Source organism: Molossus molossus, unplaced genomic scaffold (genome assembly GCF_014108415.1).
Source record: "Molossus molossus isolate mMolMol1 unplaced genomic scaffold, mMolMol1.p scaffold_m16_p_6, whole genome shotgun sequence".
NCBI classification, from domain to species: domain Eukaryota; kingdom Metazoa; phylum Chordata; class Mammalia; order Chiroptera; family Molossidae; genus Molossus; species Molossus molossus.
Genome location: NW_023425399.1, coordinates 101,205,858 through 101,228,894, shown reverse-complemented (window position 1 = coordinate 101,228,894; position 23,037 = coordinate 101,205,858). Strand labels below are relative to the sequence as shown.

At 40.7% G+C, this 23,037-nt stretch overlaps 1 protein-coding gene across 2 annotated transcripts in view; it reads right to left on the bottom strand.

Moving 5' to 3' along the window:
* The window catches only part of DCC (DCC netrin 1 receptor), a 1,071,808-nt gene that overhangs the window by 815,762 nt on the left and 233,009 nt on the right, over positions 1–23,037 (bottom strand). Inside the window, exon 3 of one of the 2 annotated variants that reach the window (XM_036244835.1) lies at positions 20,035–20,043. The exons of the other annotated variant lie outside the window; for it this stretch is intronic. Within the exon in view, the coding sequence (XP_036100728.1) occupies positions 20,035–20,043 (9 nt within the window). The remainder of the gene's footprint in view (positions 1–20,034; positions 20,044–23,037) is intronic. 2 annotated transcript variants of the gene reach the window in all.

Genomic DNA, 23,037 nt, shown 5'->3' with positions numbered 1-23,037 from the left:
ATCTGTGGATGTCATTTTCAAAAGGGGACAATCCCCCAATTTGAAACTTGAAAAGAGAATTACAAGTATGTCTAAATGGCAGAGAAGTTTAAGAATAAATGGAGACCTCAAAGGGCGTGGCCTGAGGGTAGGAGAATAGCATCACTTAAATCTGCCAGTTGCTGACGTAAATCCATCAGAATTTAAGGATCCTTCACAGAATTCTGGTGGGTCCAGGTTACTCCATTCAGAAGCACCTTTTCAAAGCTTCAGTGCTAGCATTCAGAAATGATGCTTTTACTTGGAATTAATATTTTCCAATGTATGCAATATTTTCCATTGTAGTTAGTGTTTCAGTGATTTACAGCTATCGACATTGAAGGGAGATATGATCACATAGAAAGAACTATGACATTTCCATGACATTTTCTGATGAAAGGGGGGGAAAATGATTTCTCTTTCTTTCTTTTTTTTTTTTTTCATTCAATGCTGAGTTCGAGATGGAACAAGAAAGGGAAGGAGAGATTTTTGCCCACAAATAGCATTCCCTGCGTTGCCAATATAGATGACATGCCCCAATGTTCATTGTTTTTACTGTTTTCTCTCAAATGTCTTATGTTCCACTGATACCATCAGTTGAGGATACATTACAGAGACACACATGTCATCATGCTGTTAAAATTTGAGACTTTACATGCTTTATATTCAAGATTTTTATGCACCATGGGACTTTCTGGTCTTGTTTTTATTATTGACGGGAAAAATGTTTGCCACTTTTCCTTTGTCATCTTTCCCCCCCCCCTCCCTGACATAGTTAAAGGAAACAAAGAGGGAGGGGGCACAACTTCAGGTCTGTGAGGAATGTAGAGCTGAGGTATTATACTCCAGGTAAACGTCAAAATGCACAGGTTATACAAATTGCTAGCGTAACTGTCAACCTCCTAAGTAACGTCTATTTTTAGGTTCAAATAAAAATACTGGATTACTAGGTGTCCCCTCTTTACTCTCATAAAAGCAGGATGCTGATGGATGGGCGTAATCTCCTTCCTTAGAGATCTTCAGAGAATGACATCCATCTGTTTTGCAAGGTGAGCTCAGGAGTTCTGATAGAAGGCCATGCATTGATTATGTCACCTTCAAAAGAGATCTGGAATGTCAGTAACTCCTACTTTAGTAGAGTTTGTCCTTCTCAGCAATTGAGAGTCATCGTTTCATTTTTAATAATAATATTAACTTACAGTTCTTAAACACATAGGGACTTTATTCCACAAACAGGACACCTGCCAGTCAGTGATAGGAGCAAGGGTTGCTACAACTGTATAGGCTGGCAGAGAAACAAGGGAAACCAATTTGGAAAGTGCTGGTACTGTCTAATCTATTCTGGAACCGTCTGGAGTCCATCTGCTCTGAGCGCAACCTTCTGGCACGCACGCCAACACACTTCTGAACATTTCTGCTCTAATTAGGATAACGATTCTATGTACTCTGGAAGCGGCGTGATGGTGAAACAGGCTTCCCAGGGTTGGATACACAGTCATCAGTGTAGGTGCCAACGCGAGTCATTTTGTGTGCGCTTATCTGATACTCAGTCTCTCCTCCACCTGGGTGTGATCATATATTCCACTGATTTAATTAGGGAAACTCATGGTTCTTTGAGGAGTAGAGAAGAATGAGGGGTTCCAATGATATAAGTGAAAATGTGTTAGCCCAGCTCTCAGGCTATTTGGTTCCTGGTTTGGTGTCTTCTAGATGCCAATTCCATGAGGATGCCTTACAGGTATCATCACAATTATTTTAAATAAACATTTAAAAAAAAAACCTCTCCTTATATACATTATAATTTTGTTGAGATCATCCCATGAGATAATATTATGTGAAAACAATTGTCTAAAGCCACAAAAATAAAACATTCTTATTACTGGCATTTCCTAGAAGAGACTTCCTAGAGAGACCATGACCAACACTGAGTGCCTCCTGTGTGGAAGGCTACACGTGGAGAGGAAAGAAGAGCTTCTGTCACTCAGCCCATTTGCCGACAGGGACCTTCTTGTTTCCTGCTCTGTATACGCAGCAGGAGCAGCAGAATGAATGACAGGCATTGAGCACTTTCGTGGGCAACACCCCAAAACATTATTCTATGCTACGTGCAGAATGGCTGAGTTTTAGTTTGTCCACCACAGAAGAGGTCAGTCATTGGCTCACTAAGCACTCCAGTGGTGCTCTAGAGATCACAGAAACCAAGTGTTTAAGGTGACAACATGCACCTACAAGGTGTCCTTTCTAAGAGAAAGGCCATTTGCCAAGATCAAACCCATGTAAGGAAGTGCTGGGCACACAGTGCAGAAGTAACACAATTGCCAAGGCTCTAGAACCAGAGGAAACATGATTAATCCCAGTAATAAAACAAGACCAGAGCACCTAGACTCAAGAGATGAAGGGTTAAGAAGAGGCTGGCAAGGGAGGCAGCTGGGGTCCAGTCATGTAGGGCCTCTCAGGCCACATTGAGGAACTTAGACGGTACCCTACACACCATTAAAGTTTAGTGAAAGGTTTTCAGCAGAGTGTAATGACATGGCCTGATTTTTATGAAAAATAAAACAAATCAAAACCACTCTGGCCATGGTGGGAACAATGGATTCTGGAGTAGCCAAGAGCTGATACAGACGATGAGAGAAAATGAAGATGAGAAATACATTGAAGAAGGAAAATGGGTAGAAATTCATAATAAATTGGGCATTTGGTGGGGAGAGGATATAAATAGATGGAGGAGGAAAGAAGGACCCCAGTTTCTGGACTGTACCGATGAATTCCTGGGTTACAGACCTTACAGTGTGGGGAGCTGAAGGGAAAATGAGTGTGCATTCCACCAGGCTGGTTGAGAGATGTATTTAATGTCAGAGTAAAAGTCTGAGTAACCACATCCATTTGATGGTCATCAGCACAGAAATGTGGCTGAAAGCCCCCAGCAAGCATGAACTCTCATAGGGAGAAGCATGTAGTGATTAAAACAATAAACCCCAAAGCTACTTATTTCTGCTTTCTCCTCAACTCTAACACATTATCCATTTAACAGTATGATCATTTATAGTATTCATATTTCCATACTATCACAAAGCATATTTCAGTAAGCTAATAAGTTACCACTTATGAGTTCCTATTATACCCCATAGAGCACGCTATATAATTTAGCTCTAATTATTCAATGGATTTGTAAGTTAGAAACACCATCCCTATTTTACAGATGAGAAAATTAAGGTTTAAAGATTTTGTCCAACTTTCCTAATTACACAGTAAGTGTCAGAACTGGAATTCTAATACAGGTCTGCATAATGGAAACATTAATTGTCTTTCCACCATACCATGCTATTTCCCATAATTCTTCAAAAAAGCTAATAGAAGACACTCAACATAGGTTATCTGACAACAGGGTTTCGTTGGAAGTTTTGGAATAAGGCAAACTCTGTTGTAGCCAGTCGGGATCTATTACTAACCAGTGTATGCACAGACACACGCTTTGATCAACAAGTGACTAACAAATTAACCAATATTTTAATGAAGGGATCGACCCGCCCCTAGACATCTGAAGAGGACCTGTGACAGTATGTAAGTAATAGGGTATTAAACTATGCGCTGTCAGCATTGGAGGGAATGGCTATAACGATTCCAAAGAGGTATGAGAACCGAATGGGGCCTTGAAGACTTCCTAAGAATTACTCCGGGGAAAAGGGCGAGGGGGGATTCTGTCCCAGCGGCACGGGGCCAGCACACGCCAGGGAGATGCGCGGTGAGTTGAAAGTAGCAGAAGGAACGGTGGCTGATGCTGGCTGTGGCTGGCAGGAGCGAGTCGCTGGAGGTTCATGATTAGGAAAAAGAAAAGTGAACGTTAACAAACAAAAACAAAACAATAATGCCATAGATGAAACATACCCACAACGTTTTAATGATATTTATTCTAATCACTTTAGCAACAACCATCCCTAAATCACTGTCAAAGGGGCTATTTCTAAAATCAGCCAAAAGAACACGAGGAAGAAAGCCAAGTATTTCACAGTGTAAATGCGGGATCAGCACATCGCCGCCTGTGGGCAACATTAGAAAAAGCCTATCGCCTGTGTTTTTTGTTTGTTTGTTTGTTTGTTGCAGTCTATGAGCTAAGAATGGTATTTGCATTTTTAAATGGTTGGACCATAATCAAAAGAAGAAAAAGTTGTAACATGTAAAAAAGTATATATATATCAAATCCAAATTTGAGGGCCCATAATATCTCATTGAAACAGAGCCACATCCATTCCTGTGCATATTGTCCGGTTGCTTTCGTGCTACAATAGCAGATTTGAGGAGTTGTTGCCAAGACTGCATGGTGCATAAAACCTACATTTACCCTCTGGCCCTTTAAGAAAAAACGTTGCCAATTCATAGTGAAGAAAGGTCCCTGCTCATTTAAATGAATAGTCTACTGTGTAGTTTTCTATGGAAATCAGCACTTCAATCTCTGGACCCAGTAGACTGGGTATCTAGTTCTTTTGAGTAAAACAATGAATTTGAACTCAGTAAGTTAATAACACTTTTCCAGGCCTACAGTTCTATAGTCGATTTTACCCAGTATATACTGAATTTCCCTACAGAAAATACACAGTATTTTCAAAGTTAAGAAAATAAACATTTGTGAACACCCTTTTAGGGAATAGGACATTTATTTACTTTGCCTCTTTTTGATGATAAAAATTCCATTAAAACTTGGACAATAAGCCTGGCTGCTATGGTTCAGTAGTTGAGCGTCGACCCATGTACCAAGAGGTCACCGGTTCAGTTCTAGCTCAGGGTACATGCCCAGATTGTGGGGCCGATCCCTGGTGGGGGGTATGCAGGAAGCAGCCAATTGATGTTCTCTCTCTCGATGTTTCTGTCTCTCTCTCTCGCTCTCCCTTCCTCTCTAAAATTAATAAAGAAAAAAAAACTTGCACGATAAGATAATTACTTTTATTTTATATAATGATAAACATGGCTCTTGTTTCATGGATGGTGTCCTGGTAAGAGATTTCAATTCATTTGAGTCATGACATCCTCTGGCATTTTTGTCCTTTGTTTTCCAAGTCAAAATTCAAAACACACAATTGGACCAAGACTTTTTTCAGGTCCTTTTCCATATGTAAAATGTGATCAGAACTCTATGGCATAATGATATATTGGAAATTCTAGAACAAAGCTGTTTTATGGAGAACAACAGATAGAAATGCTTAAAATCAGGATGCACAGAAAACCATAGCATCAGTGCAAGGTGATCCTTGTAGGTGCCAAACAAAGAATGTTGGCCCTGTTAACACCAGACTTCATCCAATGGAGCCACCTGGCTTAGACCCAATTCAACATCGTAGCCAAACCAGGGATGCTTAATAAATGTTCATTACAAATGGAACCAGCCACCCAGCAATTAGATGCTATAATGAAATAAGATCAACACCTCTCCTCTTTAGCACCCAGGTCTGACACTCATCCAAACCCCTAAACACACAGAGAATAATCAACACAGCTCAATGTCCCCTTGGATACATCCTATTCCGTTTCTTTGCCCTTCACCCTCTGATCTATAGTTCCTATTTCTAAGTTACTTGTTTCTGAAATTCTTCTGTATGATCAATTGCATTTCCTGAGTTTGTACCCTTGCAAAAGAGGCAAAACATATTAAACATATGAATCAAATACTCCTTCCTGTCAAAAAACAGAAAAACACACCTTTATATTTATTTACATTTGCAAGTAATATGTCTCAATATGTGCATGCCTGGATCATATTTTATTGGAACATGTTGCTTTGGCTCTTAGTCTGAGATGTATACTGCAAACGCTTGCTGGAATTGTGGGCCTTGCTAGACTCTCAGGAATTCATGTTCCGAGAAAACATGGACAATTGCCTGGTAATGGAATTGGATGTAATGAAGTTCTGGAGTCGTACATACATTTCAGGGCAGATGGTGACACAAGGCAGAGTTGGATTTTCACATATTTGACTCTGCAAGTTTTAGAAACTGCCTTCTACTTGGGCAAATTCAAGAATCTATCCTTACCTCTGACAGTTCAAGAGTGGAGAGTTTAAAGATAAAAGTAGCTGCTTTCTACACATGCCAGAAAGCACAACTTTCTCCCCTATAAAATGTAAGCTCCTCTAGTGAGCACGTGACACCTTCCAATGCTAGGTTCCAAACTACTTCTCCTCTCTGATTCTTAATTACCCACCAGTAATACCCGATCCCAGTGGGTTAACTTCTAGTGATCTCTTTCACTCTTCTATATCTTTATTCACACAGTTCACTCTGGCTAAAAGTCTTCTAAGCTTCTTTTCAAGTGGCTAAGTCTTCCTCTTTCTTTAGGGTTCCTCCAGGGATCGTCTTCTCCAGGAGGTCTCCCAGCTCTCCTTGGGACGGCCAAGTCCTTAGTGATCTCCTACACAAAACCCACCCACCTCTCTGCCTTGATCTCTCCACTGGAATCTCTTGTTCACATACACAGGTTCCAAGTTGACCGCAAGGTGCTCACAACAAGGTCTGTGTTAAATTTATCTACAAATCACCTTGCTTTGCATACACAAGATGCTCATTAATTCTTGTGAGATGGAGCTCCCACTACTTGTAACAGACTACTGGAAACCACGACTCCTGATTTAGTAAAGAGAATGGTAAACAGATGGAGACAGATCCCAAAGTTTAGAGCTGGGATGGGGGGTGGGAGGTGAGGGTGTGCAGGAAAAGAAGAAAGGAAATGGTCATGAGATAGAGTAGCAGAAAATACACTTTCCTCTAATGAGGTTCTCCCCAAAATATTAAAAAAGAAAAAAACAACTTTGAAAATAGGACATGGAAGCTTGAAATAGGCTTCCAATGGAGCATGTCGCAGTCATCCCGTATTTACGCCACAATACATATTGCTTGCCTCGTTCTAAAATGCCATCAATTTTCCCCACTGCTCATCCAATTTCAAGGCCCCACCTAGCTTATGCCTCCTCCTGAAAACCTCCCTCCATTTCTCCGATACCTAGAAATCCAGTCTTTTTGTTTGTTTCCAGGGCTTTTTGCATAATTTTGCACATTATTTCACATGGAACTGATAGGCAGTTATTGTAGACTACAAATACTCTCTCAGCTATCATATTATAAACTTAAGGACGATATGGCTGTTTTATACTCTCATTGAACTCTCCACGGTGCTAGGCACAATGCAGGGTACATATAAGTGATGTTTTTAAAAATCAAAGAAATAAAATCCTAAGTAAGATGAGATGGGAACATCTTTCATCAGAGAAGACTCTGAAGAAGACATCTTGACCTGAGACTTTGTCTGATTTAGATTTGGCTACAAACCACTGGGTGAGTAGGTTATGAAGATTTTATGGCTGAAAATGAAAACTGTATGCTCACGTTAGGACTACTTATCTCACTACTTTGCCCAACTAGGTCCTGAAGATCCAGTCTTCATGTGGTACCCAGATGTTGTAGGGACTTCACGTGTTCCCTTTGTGTGGCTTTCTTGTAGGATTTTGGGCATGAAAAAAGACATCCTCACCTTTACAGGTAGGAATCAACTGACAAGTTCTGACCAACGGGCCCTGAGCAGAATTTAGATGCCTTTTCACTATATACATCCAGATATTTTGAATGTTGCATTATTAAAAGACACTGATTTACTGATAAAGAAGTGTTTTAACATCTTAGAAACAATCTATCTACAAATTTAAATATTTTAACTAATTTCACAGATTCCAAGTTCCCAAGTTTAAAACATTTCCCCCCATTTGCTTCCAAATTAAACCAACTTTCCATGGTAAAAATATTCCTTAATATGGTTAATTTATCAACTACTTTTTAGTTTTACCTTTTAATATCAATTCTCATGAAAAAAGATTCCACTTTTATTCATTTCTTTAAGGTCAGATAATTCATGCAGTACTTGAAAATAATAGGCAGATTTCAAATTATAATGTAAGAGGACAAAAGCGAGCATGTTTGATAGCCAATGTGAATGAATCTGGACATCATAGCAAACAAATCCCAAGAGACAAATAACAAATACATTTTTAAAAAATTGCCATTAGTGAATTAGGAATTTGTCTAATAATATCAACTATTTATCAATAAGAATAGATGTTTATGTTTCCATTATCATCCTAACTACCTTTCACAACTAGTTCTTTTCAGATGATGGTGCTTTCCTCCTCTCAGGAAGTTGGTTCGGCCAGGGGTCAAATATGAGTTCACACAGTCAACTTCCTGTGCTCAGTGCTCAAGCGTCCTCTGCCTGCTATAATGATCATGGAGGCCCATGTGGAAACGGGATGATAACCTCAAAGCAGACTGGAATACATTGGGTATCCCCGCTGCCTTGAGGGACAGGGGCCATGGAGAGATTCATGGGCACAAAGCAGACATTCCATCAGTGAAAATGAAGTTTTATTGTATTAAACCATTGATACAGAAGTCAAAACAATAGTTGAAGGAGATAATTGATAGTTTTCCTTTCAATACGCACACATACACGTATATTCACTCCATACATATAATTCCATATATATATAAGATATAGCCCTGGCCGGTTTGGCTCAGCGGTTAGAGACCCGGGTTCGGTTCCCGCTAAGGGCATGTACCTCGGTTGCAGTTTGTCCCCGGCCCTGGTCGGTTGTGCGGGTGGCAGCCACTCGATGTGTTCCTTTCACATCGATGTTTCTCTCTCTCTCTCTCTGTTCCTCTCTCTCTCTCCCACTCTACCTGAACAAAAAACTGGAAAAATGTCCTCGGGTGAGGATTAAAAAAAAAAAAGATATATATATATATATAATGTGTATTATATATATGGCATTTTATGGGATATGTGACATTTTCTAGGATAGACATTTACAAACTATCAAAGAACTTAATGAGAATGTTATAGTAATTTGATCACTTAGGTTTTTTTAAAAGTATGTTTTTATTAATTTGTGAGAGAGAGAGGAAGGGAGGGAGGGAGAGAGAAACATTAATGTGGGAGAGAAACATTGATGGGTTGCTTCCCATTGCGCCCTGAACAGGGATCAAACCGCAACCTGGGCATGAGCCCTGACCAGGAATCACACTGGTGGTCTTTCTGTGCATGGGATGATGCTTAACTAACTGAGCCACACTGGCCAGCGTGATCACTTAGGGTTTTCTAATATTGTTTTTGAAAATCAAGTGATAGAAATAAAATTTGTAGAAGACATCCATGATAAGCAATATTGAAATATTTTCTGGAATCCTTTAGTTTAGGTAAAAATTACATTCTTTGTAGTATTAAACTATAAGAGATCTGAATAATATAAGCTGTAACATTTTGTTCAGTTTCTTTAATAGACACAACCACTACGCATCTGGCTTTAACCACAGACCACCCACATCATGTTGTATCATCATTGTTCAGATTTCAGAAGGAAGCAACTGTAGATTGAGTACTAAGTTAAATGCAATTATTTCCTTTATCCTTAATCAGTAACATATGTCCTTACTCAAGTAACTTTTCACTCTCTGACATGTCCAATCTAACCCAGCTATTAAGTGTAGCACAGTAAAAGAACTATAGTAAGAAAAGCAATACCATCCACTGCAATCAGACAAGATGTGCTCCATTCTCTATTTAGCATCTAACTAGAACACTGATACAGTACTCTCCCCTTATCTGAGGGGGATATGTTCCAAGACCCTCAGTGGATGCCTGAATCTGAGAATAGTACCAAACCATACATACCTGTACTGTGTTTATCCCTCTACAAACATACGTATGATAGAATTTAAACTACTCTCATGTATTAGGCCATTATAAGTAAAATAAAGGTTACCTGAACACAAGCATTGCAATACCATGACAACCGATCTGATCATTGAGAGGGTTACTGACTGACTAATGGCAGCTAGGGAATAATGTGTGGATAAGCTGGACAATGGGATGATTCATATCTTAAGCAGGATGGAGCTGGGTGGTACCGGATTTCCTCATGCTATTCAGAAGGGTGCAGAATTTATAACACATGAATTGTTTATTTCTGGGGTTTTTTATTTAATATTCTTGGACTAAGGTTGACTGTGGAACACAAATCCGTGGATAAGGGGGGACTATACTGTATATTGCTGGATGCTACTGTCTGCATATAAATGTAAATTTGTCACCCTCTGGGTTTTTTATAACACATTGAGCAGGACTTCTGATTAGACTATATTTTCTGGAGTTCTACATTTCTTCTCAAGTGCGACATCTTTTTCTGCTGCTTGCTGCTGCAATAATATCATAACGAGTGGCAAGCTAATCTCGGAGACTAGAAACAGTCGCGGGAGCCTAACAAATCGCAGGCAATAGTTCATTGGTTGCATTTGCTGTCTCTTTTCCGGTTTAGTTGTTCCACTGTAAAGGAAATGTCATATAACAGTGGGAGAAGAACTTCCACCGCCTCTTATGAACCTGTCACATAGCCTTCTTTTACTCCAGAATATTAGAAATATTATAATAAGAACAGTGACATTTTTCCCAACCTAGTGTGTTTATTTTTTAAATTTATCTTTATTGTCGAATGTATTATAGATGTCGTCCCACCTCATGACCTCCTCCTAGTGTTTAATTGTTTACAATATGTTTTCATGTGAATTTTCATGTTTATGCCTCAAACAAACATAATAAAATCAGTTCTATTATTTTCCACCATTTGGCAGATAAGGAAATGAGTCTCAGAGATGTTACATGACAGGGCAGTAACCATGATGTAGCTATTAAATAGGAGATTATTGACTCAAATTTCATTTTTTAAAAATTCTAGAACCTCAGCTCCTTACAGTAAACCATATTACCTAAAAGCAGATAGCTGTGTGTATTACATAAATGCCAATTACTATTTATTAAGTGCCCACTTTGGACTAATCCCTTTAAGTTATATGAACAAGGAACACCAACCTTTGTTCATGAAAAGTATGAACAGCCCGGCCGGTGTGGCTCAGTGGTTGAGCACTGACCCATGCACCAAGAGGTCGCCGGTTCGATTCCCAGTCAGGGCACATGCCCAGAGTGTGGGCCCGATCCCCAGTGAGGGGCATGCAGGAAGCAGCCAATTGATGTTCTCTCTCATCGATGTTTCTCTCTCTCCCTCTCCCTTCCTCTCTCTCTAAAAATCAATACAAAAAAAAAGGAAAAAGATAAGTATGAAACATAATTGAGGAGACACTATAACCATGTAGAACAAATTACAGGACCCTCAAATTACAGTATAACAGGACCCTCAAAATTGTAACAAAGCAAAGGTATAACAGTGATCAGAAAATGGGCAAAGCTTCACTGTTGAGCTTCCATCACAGGTAGAATTGGTCATGGGTTGTGTGATAAGATGTGTATCTTATGATAATACGTGATATATACATATGTGATGTATATATCATATGGGATAAGACCTGTAAGATGTAAGTGGAAATCTGGGAGGGGTATTTTTGGTAAACCTTTTCCTTCCCAGTAGAAAAGGACAGACACAGATGATACAATCCTCATCCATTCTCTGTTCTTTCTAAGTTGAACTTAGAAATAATGAGACAATGCAAATGCCACTTTTCAAAACATGAGGTAAAAGACATTGCTTAAATAATCACAGTATCTTCATTCCTCCAGTCTTCTTACTGGGGGGGGGGGGGGGGGGGGGGGGGGATAACCAGTGGTTGAGTCTTTGCTGTTTCATGCAGCTGAATAAAACTGCTACACATACAAGCTATCAGAGATTCAGCTCATTCCTGTTCCCTGAGAAGCTTCCTGACTAGCAAATCATCAGACAAGGGACTGACTGGGTTGGGATCATGAAGTTGTTGAGGAAGGGACATTTGGTTGGGTTGATGAGATGAACCAAGATTATCCTCAAATGACAAGATAAGGCTTCTAGTTCTTAAACCACAGACTTACAAAAAGAAAACACATTTTGAGAAAAGTAAGCTAGCAGTGGTGAGTGAGGATTACTACTAGTTAATTAAGAACTTTCTACTTATTTTTTCTAACCTTTTACACTTTTCCAAATTCTACTGTACACCTAATAATTATTGACAATGAGCGATCAGCCCTGATATAAATTATGGTCGAAGTAAAAAATTCAGAAGAAAACAGTTACACATTTCTTAGTAAATATACAAAAAAGAAAAAAAAATTAAAGGTAAAAATGAAGAATAGGGCAATCTGTATAATTAAAGAAAAATGTCTTTTTATGCAAGAAACTCTAACTTAGCTTCTATCTTTTTTAGGTTTTACTCTCTATTGAATTTTTAAAAATTATCTCCTAAGGTCCAGTAATTGTGGTCGTGTTTCCTTCCGGTCTTCCCCTCTCTTCCTTTCATTTTAGATATGTTTTGCAGCTGTTTTTGTGGTATACGTCATGCTTTAATAATTTACAATTGAAGTTAGGAGAGTAAATAAATTCTGTGTATGTGTTAACTTGACTATCTTTTAGGGTTTCTCAAAGATTTTTATGGTTTATAAAATAGCATGAAAACACAACTTGTTATTTAACACTATTTTCTTTCATTTTGCTTTTTTTCTCAATGACTTTTATGAAATCTACATTCTATCTACCTAGTTTTCCCATCTCGATAGTTTTCCTACCCTCCCTTTCTTTATTGTCTTTCAAATGCTGTGTCTATAGAATTTTAGCGCTGGGGGCGATTTAAAGATTACACTCTTTGGCTTCTTGATCTAATGGATGAGAAGCAGAGGTGCGATGCTAGATAAATGAGTGGCCCAGGGTCCCAATTCTATCATCTGGAGTGGGGACTAGAAAAGCCACTACATCATCAGAGTTCTTTCTACTTAGACAGTTGTCTCAAATTGAGCAAGCTTTGGCTGAGCCACAGCAATCTTATGTTAAATATGGTTGCTCTAGTCTCCATCCCTGGAGGTTCTGATTAAGCAGGTCTGGAGATCGTCCTGAAACTGCACTTCAACCGTGCTTTGCGGGAGACTTGAAGCAGTGATCTTGGGCTACATGTTGGGGACCCCTGAGCTTTGACTCATCTAAAAACATCCATTCGATAATCTTTTCTTGTCAACAAAAACGTATGACTTTAGTATCCACTAATTAGTAGGTAGAAAGAACCCCGTCTGTCCTCTGTGATATGTGTAATGTCAGGCAGCACTGTTTCCAGCTTCGGATAGTACTTTGGTTCACTTTGCCAAGCCACACTTCGATACGCAAAGTGACCCTAAACAGACAGGTGCCCCACATGTAGAAGGGAGGGGCTCCTCTGTCAAGAGCCAACCATCAAAATACACCAAATCCTGGCCAATAGTGGATGAAAAGTAAGAAACATATTGAATCTTGTTTGTTAGAGCCTCTTTAATTGTAAAAAAAAAAGTTGCGTCTCTTTGTATTTGCAGTGTATTCCCATAGAGGATTAATATGAGAAAGGGCAGCTCATTGTTTAACGTGCATCATGTTAACGAAGACATGTGCTTAGAGAAAGAGTTAACGGCTTCTGTTATGCATACCATTTAGTCAAATATGAGTCAGTGTTGGCAGGCAGAGCGCATACTGTACCTAGTGTCACCGATTCCTGTGTGACAAAGCTCCGACTCTCAACATAATGTTGAAGGGGAGAGATGAGCACTAAAAACATAATTTTAACATTGAAACCTCTTTTCATTACTAACTGAAAATCTCAGAAGTTGCAAATAGTTTAGAGAAAAGTTTGCATGTACATGGTCTTAACAGTAAGGAAAACAATAAAATGACAAACTCTTTCTATTTGTCATTAGACGCTTCCAAACTAGAAGTCAAGATACACAGAGAAAAACTAAATAAACTTGGATTACTGACAGCCTACAGAAGTAAGCTAAGGAGAGATTAGATGTTTACAATGGCACGTAGGCAAAGAAACCTATAAACACTTCTCCACAGGAAAAAGCAAGCTGTGAACCACATAGATTGGTTACAATTTTAGACAAATGTCAGAAATGTAAATCTATGATACAATGGCAGATTAAATGATAAACATATGTATGATAAGAGATTTACGTAGGCATGCAAATAAATTTTCAATAATGTATATTGGGGAGCAGGCTGTTTCTTTAAAACTTGCTGAGACAACCAGATAGGATGTTTACCCCTAGGAAAGAGCAACTTAGTCAAGTAACTTGACCCCTTATCAGGACACTGGACTTCCTTGATGAAATATTACTCAGAAGCAATTCATAACTCAAATGTAAAACCTCTTTCTGAAGTTTGATTGTACCACCTTAATTTTAACCCAAATGGGATCTCATTTCATAATCTTGATGCTGCATAACTTTTGGTTATATCCCCAAATCAAATTTATCCACTGGGGGGGCAAGTATTTTTAACACATTGAAAGTCAAAGAATGATTTACAAGCTATGAATGTTATTTCCATTTAAGTGGCAAAAGTCTAACATGAAAAGAGTTATATTTTATAATTTTTAAAATGTCAATTAAAAAAAAACTAAAAAGCAAGTTTCCCAGTTAAAAAATTAACCATAAACACCCTGGCTGGTGTGGTTCTGTGCTTTGAGTATCAGCCCATGCAAGGGATGAGCCTGGGTTCGATTCCCAGTCAAAGGCATATCCCTGGGTTGCCGGTTCTATCCCCAGCGCCAGTCAGGGGACATGCGAGAGGCAATCAATCAATGTGTCTCTCTCACAACAATGTTTCTCTCTCCCTCCCTCTCTCTCTCTTTTCCTCTCCCTCTCTTCCTTCCACTCTCTCTAAAAATCAATGGGAAAAAAAGTTAACCATAACCAACAATGTGTAAAATCTTTATGTAGAAAATCACGAATCTTTATTGAAAGTCATGAAAGAAGACCCGCAATACAACGTAATACACACAATGCTGATCTGTAAGAGACTCAGTCTCATAAAGATGTTGTCTGCAAATTGACCAAATTCAAAACAACTCTATTAAAATACAATGAGAGAGAGAGAGAAACATCGATGTGAAAGGGACACACCGAGTGGCTGCCACCCACACGACCAACCAGGGCGGGGACAAACTGCAACCGAGCTACGTGCCCTTAGCGGGAACCGAACCCGGGTCTCTCTGGACCGCAGGCCGACGCTCTAACCGCTGAGCCAAACCGGCCAGGGCTGATGAGCTACTTGTAATATTCATGTGAAAAATGAAAGGTTAAAAATGCAAAAAAAAATTTTTTTTTGAAAAGTTTAGAATATTTACTCTCCCAAATATTGAGATTTATAATTAAGCCAAAATGATTTAGAAAGCATGGCACTATCGAAATATGCAAATGACCAACGCAAGAGAGAGCAGCACCCAGAAGCGTGTTCACTGCACACGCACATTTGGCGTAGAACAGGAGTGTGCACGACCGCGAAGTGAAGGGGAAAAGTTGTTCTTTTCAATAAGCGGAGCCAGGAAAGCCAGTCATCAAGGTAGGAGGACAAACAAGCAAATCAGATTCAAATTTCACCGTGTATTCAAAAGTCCATTCCAGGTCAATTGAAAGCTTAAATGTAAAGAAAACTTTGAAACTTCAAGGAAAGAAATAACCCACAGGAAAACAGTTTCCTGGCTGTCAGGAGGAAAGGGGGTTCATAAACAAAGAAGGAATAAAAGCAAAATAATAATAATAATAAAAAAGGTTGAAAAATAAAAGTCCATTCAACTATTTAAAGGCTGGGCTTTAAGTGCCACGGAGAGAGAAGTCTGGTAACCAGAGAAAACGGGAAACCCAGGGTTGTTTAGGACAGGGGCAGCATCACTCAATGCAGGTACAGGTGTTGCTAGCTTTCATTGCGCCTGCCAGCTAAGAACTTTGCTTGTATTTATAAATATCTGGGGGGAAAAAATCCAAAGAAGAGCAGTAGTTCTCGAACGTCAAAACTAGTGAAGTTCACCTCTGATTCCTGGACCAAGCCGCACGGACTCACTTTCCTGCCGCAGACAGCTCTTTCCCGCCAGCAAGGCAGGCTTGAGTGGCTGTGACACACCCCACATGGACCAAAGAGCTGAAAACCTTTTCCTTCTGGCCCCTCACAGAAACATTTACTGACCCCTGGTTCTGAAAGAATTGCACTGATATGTCTATCTCGTACTCACGGCACCCTGTAGCGACTACCATTTCTAACCCGCTCGCTGGAGTCTCTCTCCTCTAATGCACCCACCAAACCCCAATGTCATGGTCAAGCGCCCAATGTGACTGAAATTTCATATTTAAGTTGCTACAAGGGCTACAGCTCACAGGAGGTGGTCTGAGCTCCAGGACATGCCCAGGAGGCCCCGAGCCGACTCTCCAGGCTTAGTTCTGCCACTACTCCCTGCCCACCACCCACCCCGCGCTCCCCATTGTCCCGTGTCCGCAGCTCTGCCCTTACCTCTGTCTGCACGCATCCCTGGCCTGCACTCCATTCTCAGACTCTGTCTGCTGCGGGGATGCCTTCCCCAGCACATCTACCCACCCAGCTCACTCCTATTTCGAGACTCCACGAATAACCCATTTCCATCAAAAAGCAGTTATTAGGAGGGTTAAGCGGAAATATATGGTCCTTTTCCCTCCTTCCTGAGCTCTCTTTCCGCCTCTTATTCATACTTAGCCTCAGCATTTACCACAGTGCTTGGCACCATAGTAAATAGAAAAAAAAAGTACATCATAACTAAATGTCATTTTGTTGTTTGTTTGTTGATCCCACATTTACAGATATAAACAGGCTTAGAGCAGTTTAATGTCTTGCTTAAGGACCACACACGCTAAAGGAAGTAACTAAGCTGACATTTAGACCCAGTTTCATAGAATCCAATTTTTTTTTTTTTTTTTTTGGTACGTGTTCCTAGTGGGAACTGAACCCGGGACTCTCTGGTGCGCTCCAACCGCTGAGCCAAACCGGCCAGGGCTGAATGCAGTATTTTCATTGGCTCCACAGCATGTGCGTTTTCCATGTCATGCTGCCTCCGTGGGAGTTGATGAGACCGCACAGGTGTAGATGTCAAAAACCAGGAAGCAAATATTTTTTTAGAAGAATGAGGAGAAATTAGACTGATGAACAGAATATCCAACTGATTCAGTGTTATTAGAAATCAAACAAGTTCAGAAGTTCTGGAATAATCTTCACGGTCCCTCAATCCTAATAATAAGCTCACACGCACAAAACAGAAAATGTTGAGCAGACTCTAGTGCATCTTTCTCAATGGACCTTTAAAAATCACTAATGATAATATGTTTTGAGTTCCTACAACCTGCTTCCAAATAATCAATTATTCCATTTGGTGTCAGTGCACCGATGAGAAGAGGGTGAAGAGTATGATCCTCACCCTCCTAAAGACTCTGCGTTTCACCGGTTAACCTCAGCCCCCTCAGCCAAGGCTTTGGTCTCTAAAAATTCCCTTTCTTCCCCTTCACCTGTAGGCCAGTTCCGGCAGCTAAAAGGAAGACGGAAGAGAAAACAACAATGCTTAAACCACCTAATTGGTGTGATCGCATATTTTCTACTTTGTGAAGAGGGATTAGAAGCAATATTGACCCATCACTGCCAGTTGGCAGGGACATGTCAAGTCAGGGCTGCAACAATATTCTCTGTAAAGAACCAGCTCTGAATAACAAGTGCAGCAGGCTAGTGGAAATGAAGTGAGAATGAAAAAGTACAAACATTCCTGATTAACAGCCAATAGCACCAGCTGGAGCAGACAATGGGACTCAAAGGGTCGCCGGGCGCTGACAGGTTTGGCAAGTCCACCTCGTTAACAGCAAGATGAAACTTCATTTGCTCACAATTTCATAGACTCTTGCAAAGGCGCCTCCTGCAAATTGACTCTAGGAGATGAAATTGCATTTAGCTAGACTTCTCTGGCAAAAAAAAAAAAAAATAGAAAGAATTTCACCAAGTCTTTCCCAGTGTTTACAGACCTTTTGTTTCAAAAGGAGAACACATGGAAAACAAAACAGAAAAACCAGCAGCAACAACCACCCCGAATCCCCTATGCAAAGGGCTGGGGCTTTTATATCATATGATCTCACTTATTTGTGGAATATAATGAATATAACAGTCTGAGGAATGGGGTATAGTCCCAGAGGAATGGGGTACAGACTGACAACCCCCAGAAGAGGGGGTGGTGGGGGAGAGAGAAACCACAGAACTTATATGCATGTATGCATGAACAGTGGACATGGACAACAAAGCGGGGGACAGGGCAGGGAGGAAGTGGGGGGAATCAGTGAGGGGGAAAGGAGAAACATCTGCAACAAAAATAAATTAATTAATTAGATTAAAAACATACAAATTTAAAAAAGTGGCTGAATAAATGTACTTGGCTGGATGCTCAACTAAACAGACCAGCAAGGGAGGTGAAGCTCAGAGAGAAGCACACCACGGAGCCTTGGGAGGGGCTCAGGCATTCGGGGTTCAGTAAGGACAGAGTACTGCACCAGCCGGAAAGCAGTCCTGTAGGAGGAACTCAGCATTAGCTGTGAACAGTCAAGGATGTCAGCCCTGCCCATTCAGAGAGAGCAACCACCCTGGCGTACAGGACAGTCGGAAGAGTATAAGGATGCGTCCCTATTCCGATGTTGTCACTAGCGACTGTATTCTATGTCTTCCAGGACGTCATTTGATTCCTCTCGGCTTCGGTTTAAAGAGAGTAAGTTAGAGCAGTGATTCCCAGAGCGTATTTGAAGCCCGCGGAAGACTCGCTAAAACACAGGCTGCCTGGTCCCACCTCCAAAGTTCCTGATTTAGTAGCAGGGCCCTGACATTTGCATTTCTGGCAAGTTCCTAGTGTTGCCAGTGCTGCTGGCCCCGGGATCACACTCTGGGAGTTACTCTGTGATTTCTGAAGTCTCTACAGACTCAATATGCTCTAAGAACATTGTTGGGCTCACTTCCTGAGCTGATGTAATTTAGATCAACATTTGAAATAGCAACACACAGATTGGTTTACTGGAACACATTATATTTGAAATATGTTTCCTGTGCAACTGTGTCTGTCACCCAGTGGCAGAGCGTCAGGTCCATTACTTGGAAATTGTTGTGGGTAGAAGGCTGCCCTGGGAAGAAGGTCACTACTAGGTGAACACTATGCATAAATGTGGCGGACAGGAGACTGGTAACTTCTACATCTGTTCCAAAAAGAAGGCAATCGCTGAGTAACCCAAATTGGAGCCAAGAGTTATAAAACACCATTCTGTGAACGCTCTATCTAGACTGCACAGGTTATAACCCTTTTAAAGTCCCTAATGTGAATCAAAATGCTGGTATCAGATCTGTTGTCTTTAAGAGAAGCATCCGAATTGCGAATTCAGAGGGAAAACATTCCTTGTCCGAGACTTCTTAGGGCTGAGCTTCGGAATTCAGAAGCGATAGCCCCACATCTAGCACTTGGGCCTGCTCCCTGCTCTTGCCAGCAGACTTGCATGTATGTAAAATCCAGTGTCTTCAGAGATCCAGCCCAGAAATCGGTGCCTTCACGAGTATGTGGATTGAAAAATGATCTCATAACCAACTGGGATAGGATCAATAAAACGTGACTGTAGGTTGTTATAATGTAAATCCTACTAAAAACCACTGCTAGGCAATGATGGTGGATGGAGTAAGAACTTGTATTTAGGGGAGGCTGAATCCCAAAGTGAAGGTTACTCTGGGGTACTGGATGGAGAGAGTGGGCATGTTTAGAAACGTGATTTTAAACAAAGAAAGATCACATTTTTTTTTTTTTAGCAGAGCAGGTAAATAGATTTATACTGGGCTAGTTCAATTAAAAATAGGAAATTTAATGTCTGACATAGAGAAAATAATTTGGTTGGATGATTTTAACATAGATTCTAGGGAAACTTTTCTAATGAGGATCAAGGTGTTACCTAAAACCAACACCCACTGACAAAATGACTGTTCATCTCCAGGGACTATCAGGCATTTCCAGACATAGTTCAACTGAGAATTAGAGACATTCCCAAGTTCAGTTAGGAGAGGTGTTGGCCTCCTTTTAGGGGTGGAATTAAGAAGTCCTGGAAAGAGATGATTCTCTCTTAAGTAAAAACTTGTTAGTTAATAACATGTGAACTGTGTGCCGTGAGAGTTCATACTTTAATTTGCTCATCCTTCCAGGAGATAGACTGTATCTTGTTGTGATGCAAAAGACTTCGGCAGGGTGATCCTACATGAGAATTGCAAGAAGGCTGTGGTGTAGCCTACAGTTCAAGTCCCCAGAGAAGAAAATCCTCTTTCCTCTCTCCTTTAGGGGGTCCCAACAGAAGGAAGCTCTCAAACAAGCAGAGACCTAGAGCCCTGCCCGTGCAGTGATGGTGGAGGAGGAAGGAAGCCAAGGTGACACACGGCAGGAGCAGGAAAGCCGCAATGAGCCTCGGTTACTGTCTCCTCTCCAAGAGGCCGTGTAAAGTTAGTACCTCGAAGTCACTAAGATTCACCTGGATGTGAGAAAGGGAGGTGTCAATAGCCCAAAGTGAGAGGAGGGCTTGGGGCTCCTGGGCTTGGAAAAATAGCCAAAGTAATGAGACAAGAATCAGTAAAGAGCAGCTTAGGATGGGGACCTGCACGGTTTTGCTGATGGAGTCCTCATTCCGAGCCACCTCTTAAAGCCAGCTACGTGCGGGTCAGTTCTTGATCTAAAGCTACCCAGCAGGCATGGGCTTTTAGCGGATACAAATCAGCACACCTTCTTCCTTGAAAAAGGGCAGGTCTTGGTGACATAATAAATTAAGAAATGGCTCTTTGGGGATCCCTTCCAGCCAACCGCCTACTTCCTATTTTGTCCAGAAACATATTTTTGATGAGTAGCTTGACCTGCCTTCTTGCATTGAAATATACGGCTTTGCAGATCTTCTCTGACGTTCCAAGATGTTTTAGATGCACTGGAATATCACCACACGAGGGCGGGGACTGCTGTGTGGTCACACCTTCAGCTGCTCTATCCAGACTGGAGGAGTCAATCAGTGTCTCACTCCTTGGAGGTCAATAAATTGAAGCAGAGAGGGGGTAATTCTGTGCCTCAGGGGACATTTTACAATGTATAAATATATTCTTGGATGAAAGGTAAGGGAGATTGCTACTGTCTTCTAGTGGGTAGAGACCAGAGATGATGCTAAATATCCTACAATTACAGGAAGCTCCCACCCCAGCCCACCTAGCCCCAAATGTCAGTAATGCTGAGGTTGAGAAACCTTGTCATAGGTGTGTAAAAAGCTTGTGTTAAGATTAATGCGTTCATCTCAGGTTATACATGTACATATTCATTTTTTAAGCTATTAAAATAATATTTAACCATAGTTTTAAAAAATAATGTAAAGCAAAAAGAACCGAAAGATAAAGTGTGAGCAGTTAACAGCAGATTAAAGAGCACTTTTCCATTTTCAGAGGGAACTTCTTAATACAAGTCAAAACCCAGTCCTGACTTTAAAGACCTGTGTTCTGGGCACCAGGGGCAGCCTGCAGCTGAAGGGGTTTGGGTAGGCAAGGACGCAGACCACACATTGGAACAATCAAGTCCTCTACTTCACAAAGTCCTGACTTGGGCCTTTTCACACACTGGCCGGACACTGACATCAGAATGCGACAAGTCACAGAATGGATTTCAGAGAAGAAACTTAGGTCAACATCTCAGCTTTAAGGATGTTTTAGATACAACACTAGAGTAAGTGAAAAAGAATATTTTCTACACGATAATTTAAATACCTAAAATATAGTCTGTGGAAGACTTTTTGCATGGCATCAATTTTGTTATAATCTGCTCTGCCATCGCCTGCCCCAAGGCAGGATATCTCTGCATTCTGCATTTCTTTATCTCTGCATTTTGCATTCCTTTAAGTAACCATTTACTCAAGCAGCCAGTCTTTGCTGACCTTTTGTTCCTTTGTAGTATTTCCTAGATTTGCTTCGGGCAAGCCTGGTGCTTGGCAACAGGTGCTTCTTGCCCTATATATTGTGTGAATTACCCCTGAATAAAGGAGACTTGATCAGAATCCTGTCTTGTCTCCATTTCTCTTGTCTCTTGTCCCTCCTCATCCTCACTCCCCCTCTAGAGTCCTCCTTGCTCGACCTGCGGGACGGGTCAATAGTCGTAGACCCAGCCTTGCGTCTATGCTTGAATAAGCATCTTTGTTAATATCTGTTGCCTGAGGATTTTGATGAAGGGTAGACGTTGATATGACAAAACTTTCCTTCACCCTGAATAAATGGAGTCTTGACAATGGAAATACATCTTACCCTTGAATTTTCAATCCATAAGCAATTCAAACAATAGGCAAACATGTAAAGACGATTTCTATACCCCTATTTCCTTCTCTGATGTCCACCAAGAGACCAAAGATGAGGTTTTAATCTGCACATCACCCAGCTCCTCTGATGATTCTGCTCAACTCACCAACCAAGTCGGTTTCCGCAGTTTGGCTGGGAGAAAGGGGTGATCAGAGAGAGCTTTTGGAGTGTGGATGCCCCATGAACCCACCTGGCAGCATCTGACTCCCACACACGGGTCCCTCAACAGCTCTCCAGGTAGTACACATTTCTGTCCTTTTTGAGCTAGTTTTGACCAGCTCGAGGAAAAAACAGAGGAAACAGCCAAATAATGATATCAAATTAAATACTATGACTTCGGAAAGGTCCTTTCTACCTTTCTTGGGGGAAAAACTCCTCCACAGTGTCCTAGAGAAGTGTTGATCTGGTTATTTTCAGTGATTACTGTTTCAATTCCAGATGCGAACTGAAAACCGTAGTTAAAAAAAAATAATTGGGAGCTGAATTCTCGCCTTATGTCAAACGTTTTCCTTTTGTCGCTGCAGATTAAAACAATGACAGGGGTGGAAATAAAAACATTGAAAGTCTATACAACACGCTTGTGAAACTCAGCTAGGAAATGAAAATACATTTCCAATTCTCTTCCTCGAGTAACATGACTGTGGCCAGCACTTCCAGTGAATACAGAGCTGCTTGAGAGATGCTTAAGAATTTGAAAGGAGTAATTTGGCAACACGCATTAGAGACCTTAAAGATGTGTACACACTTTGACCAATCAACTGCATTTCCATGAGTATATTTTAAGGAATAACTAGTCATGTAAGCAAGAAGGCGTG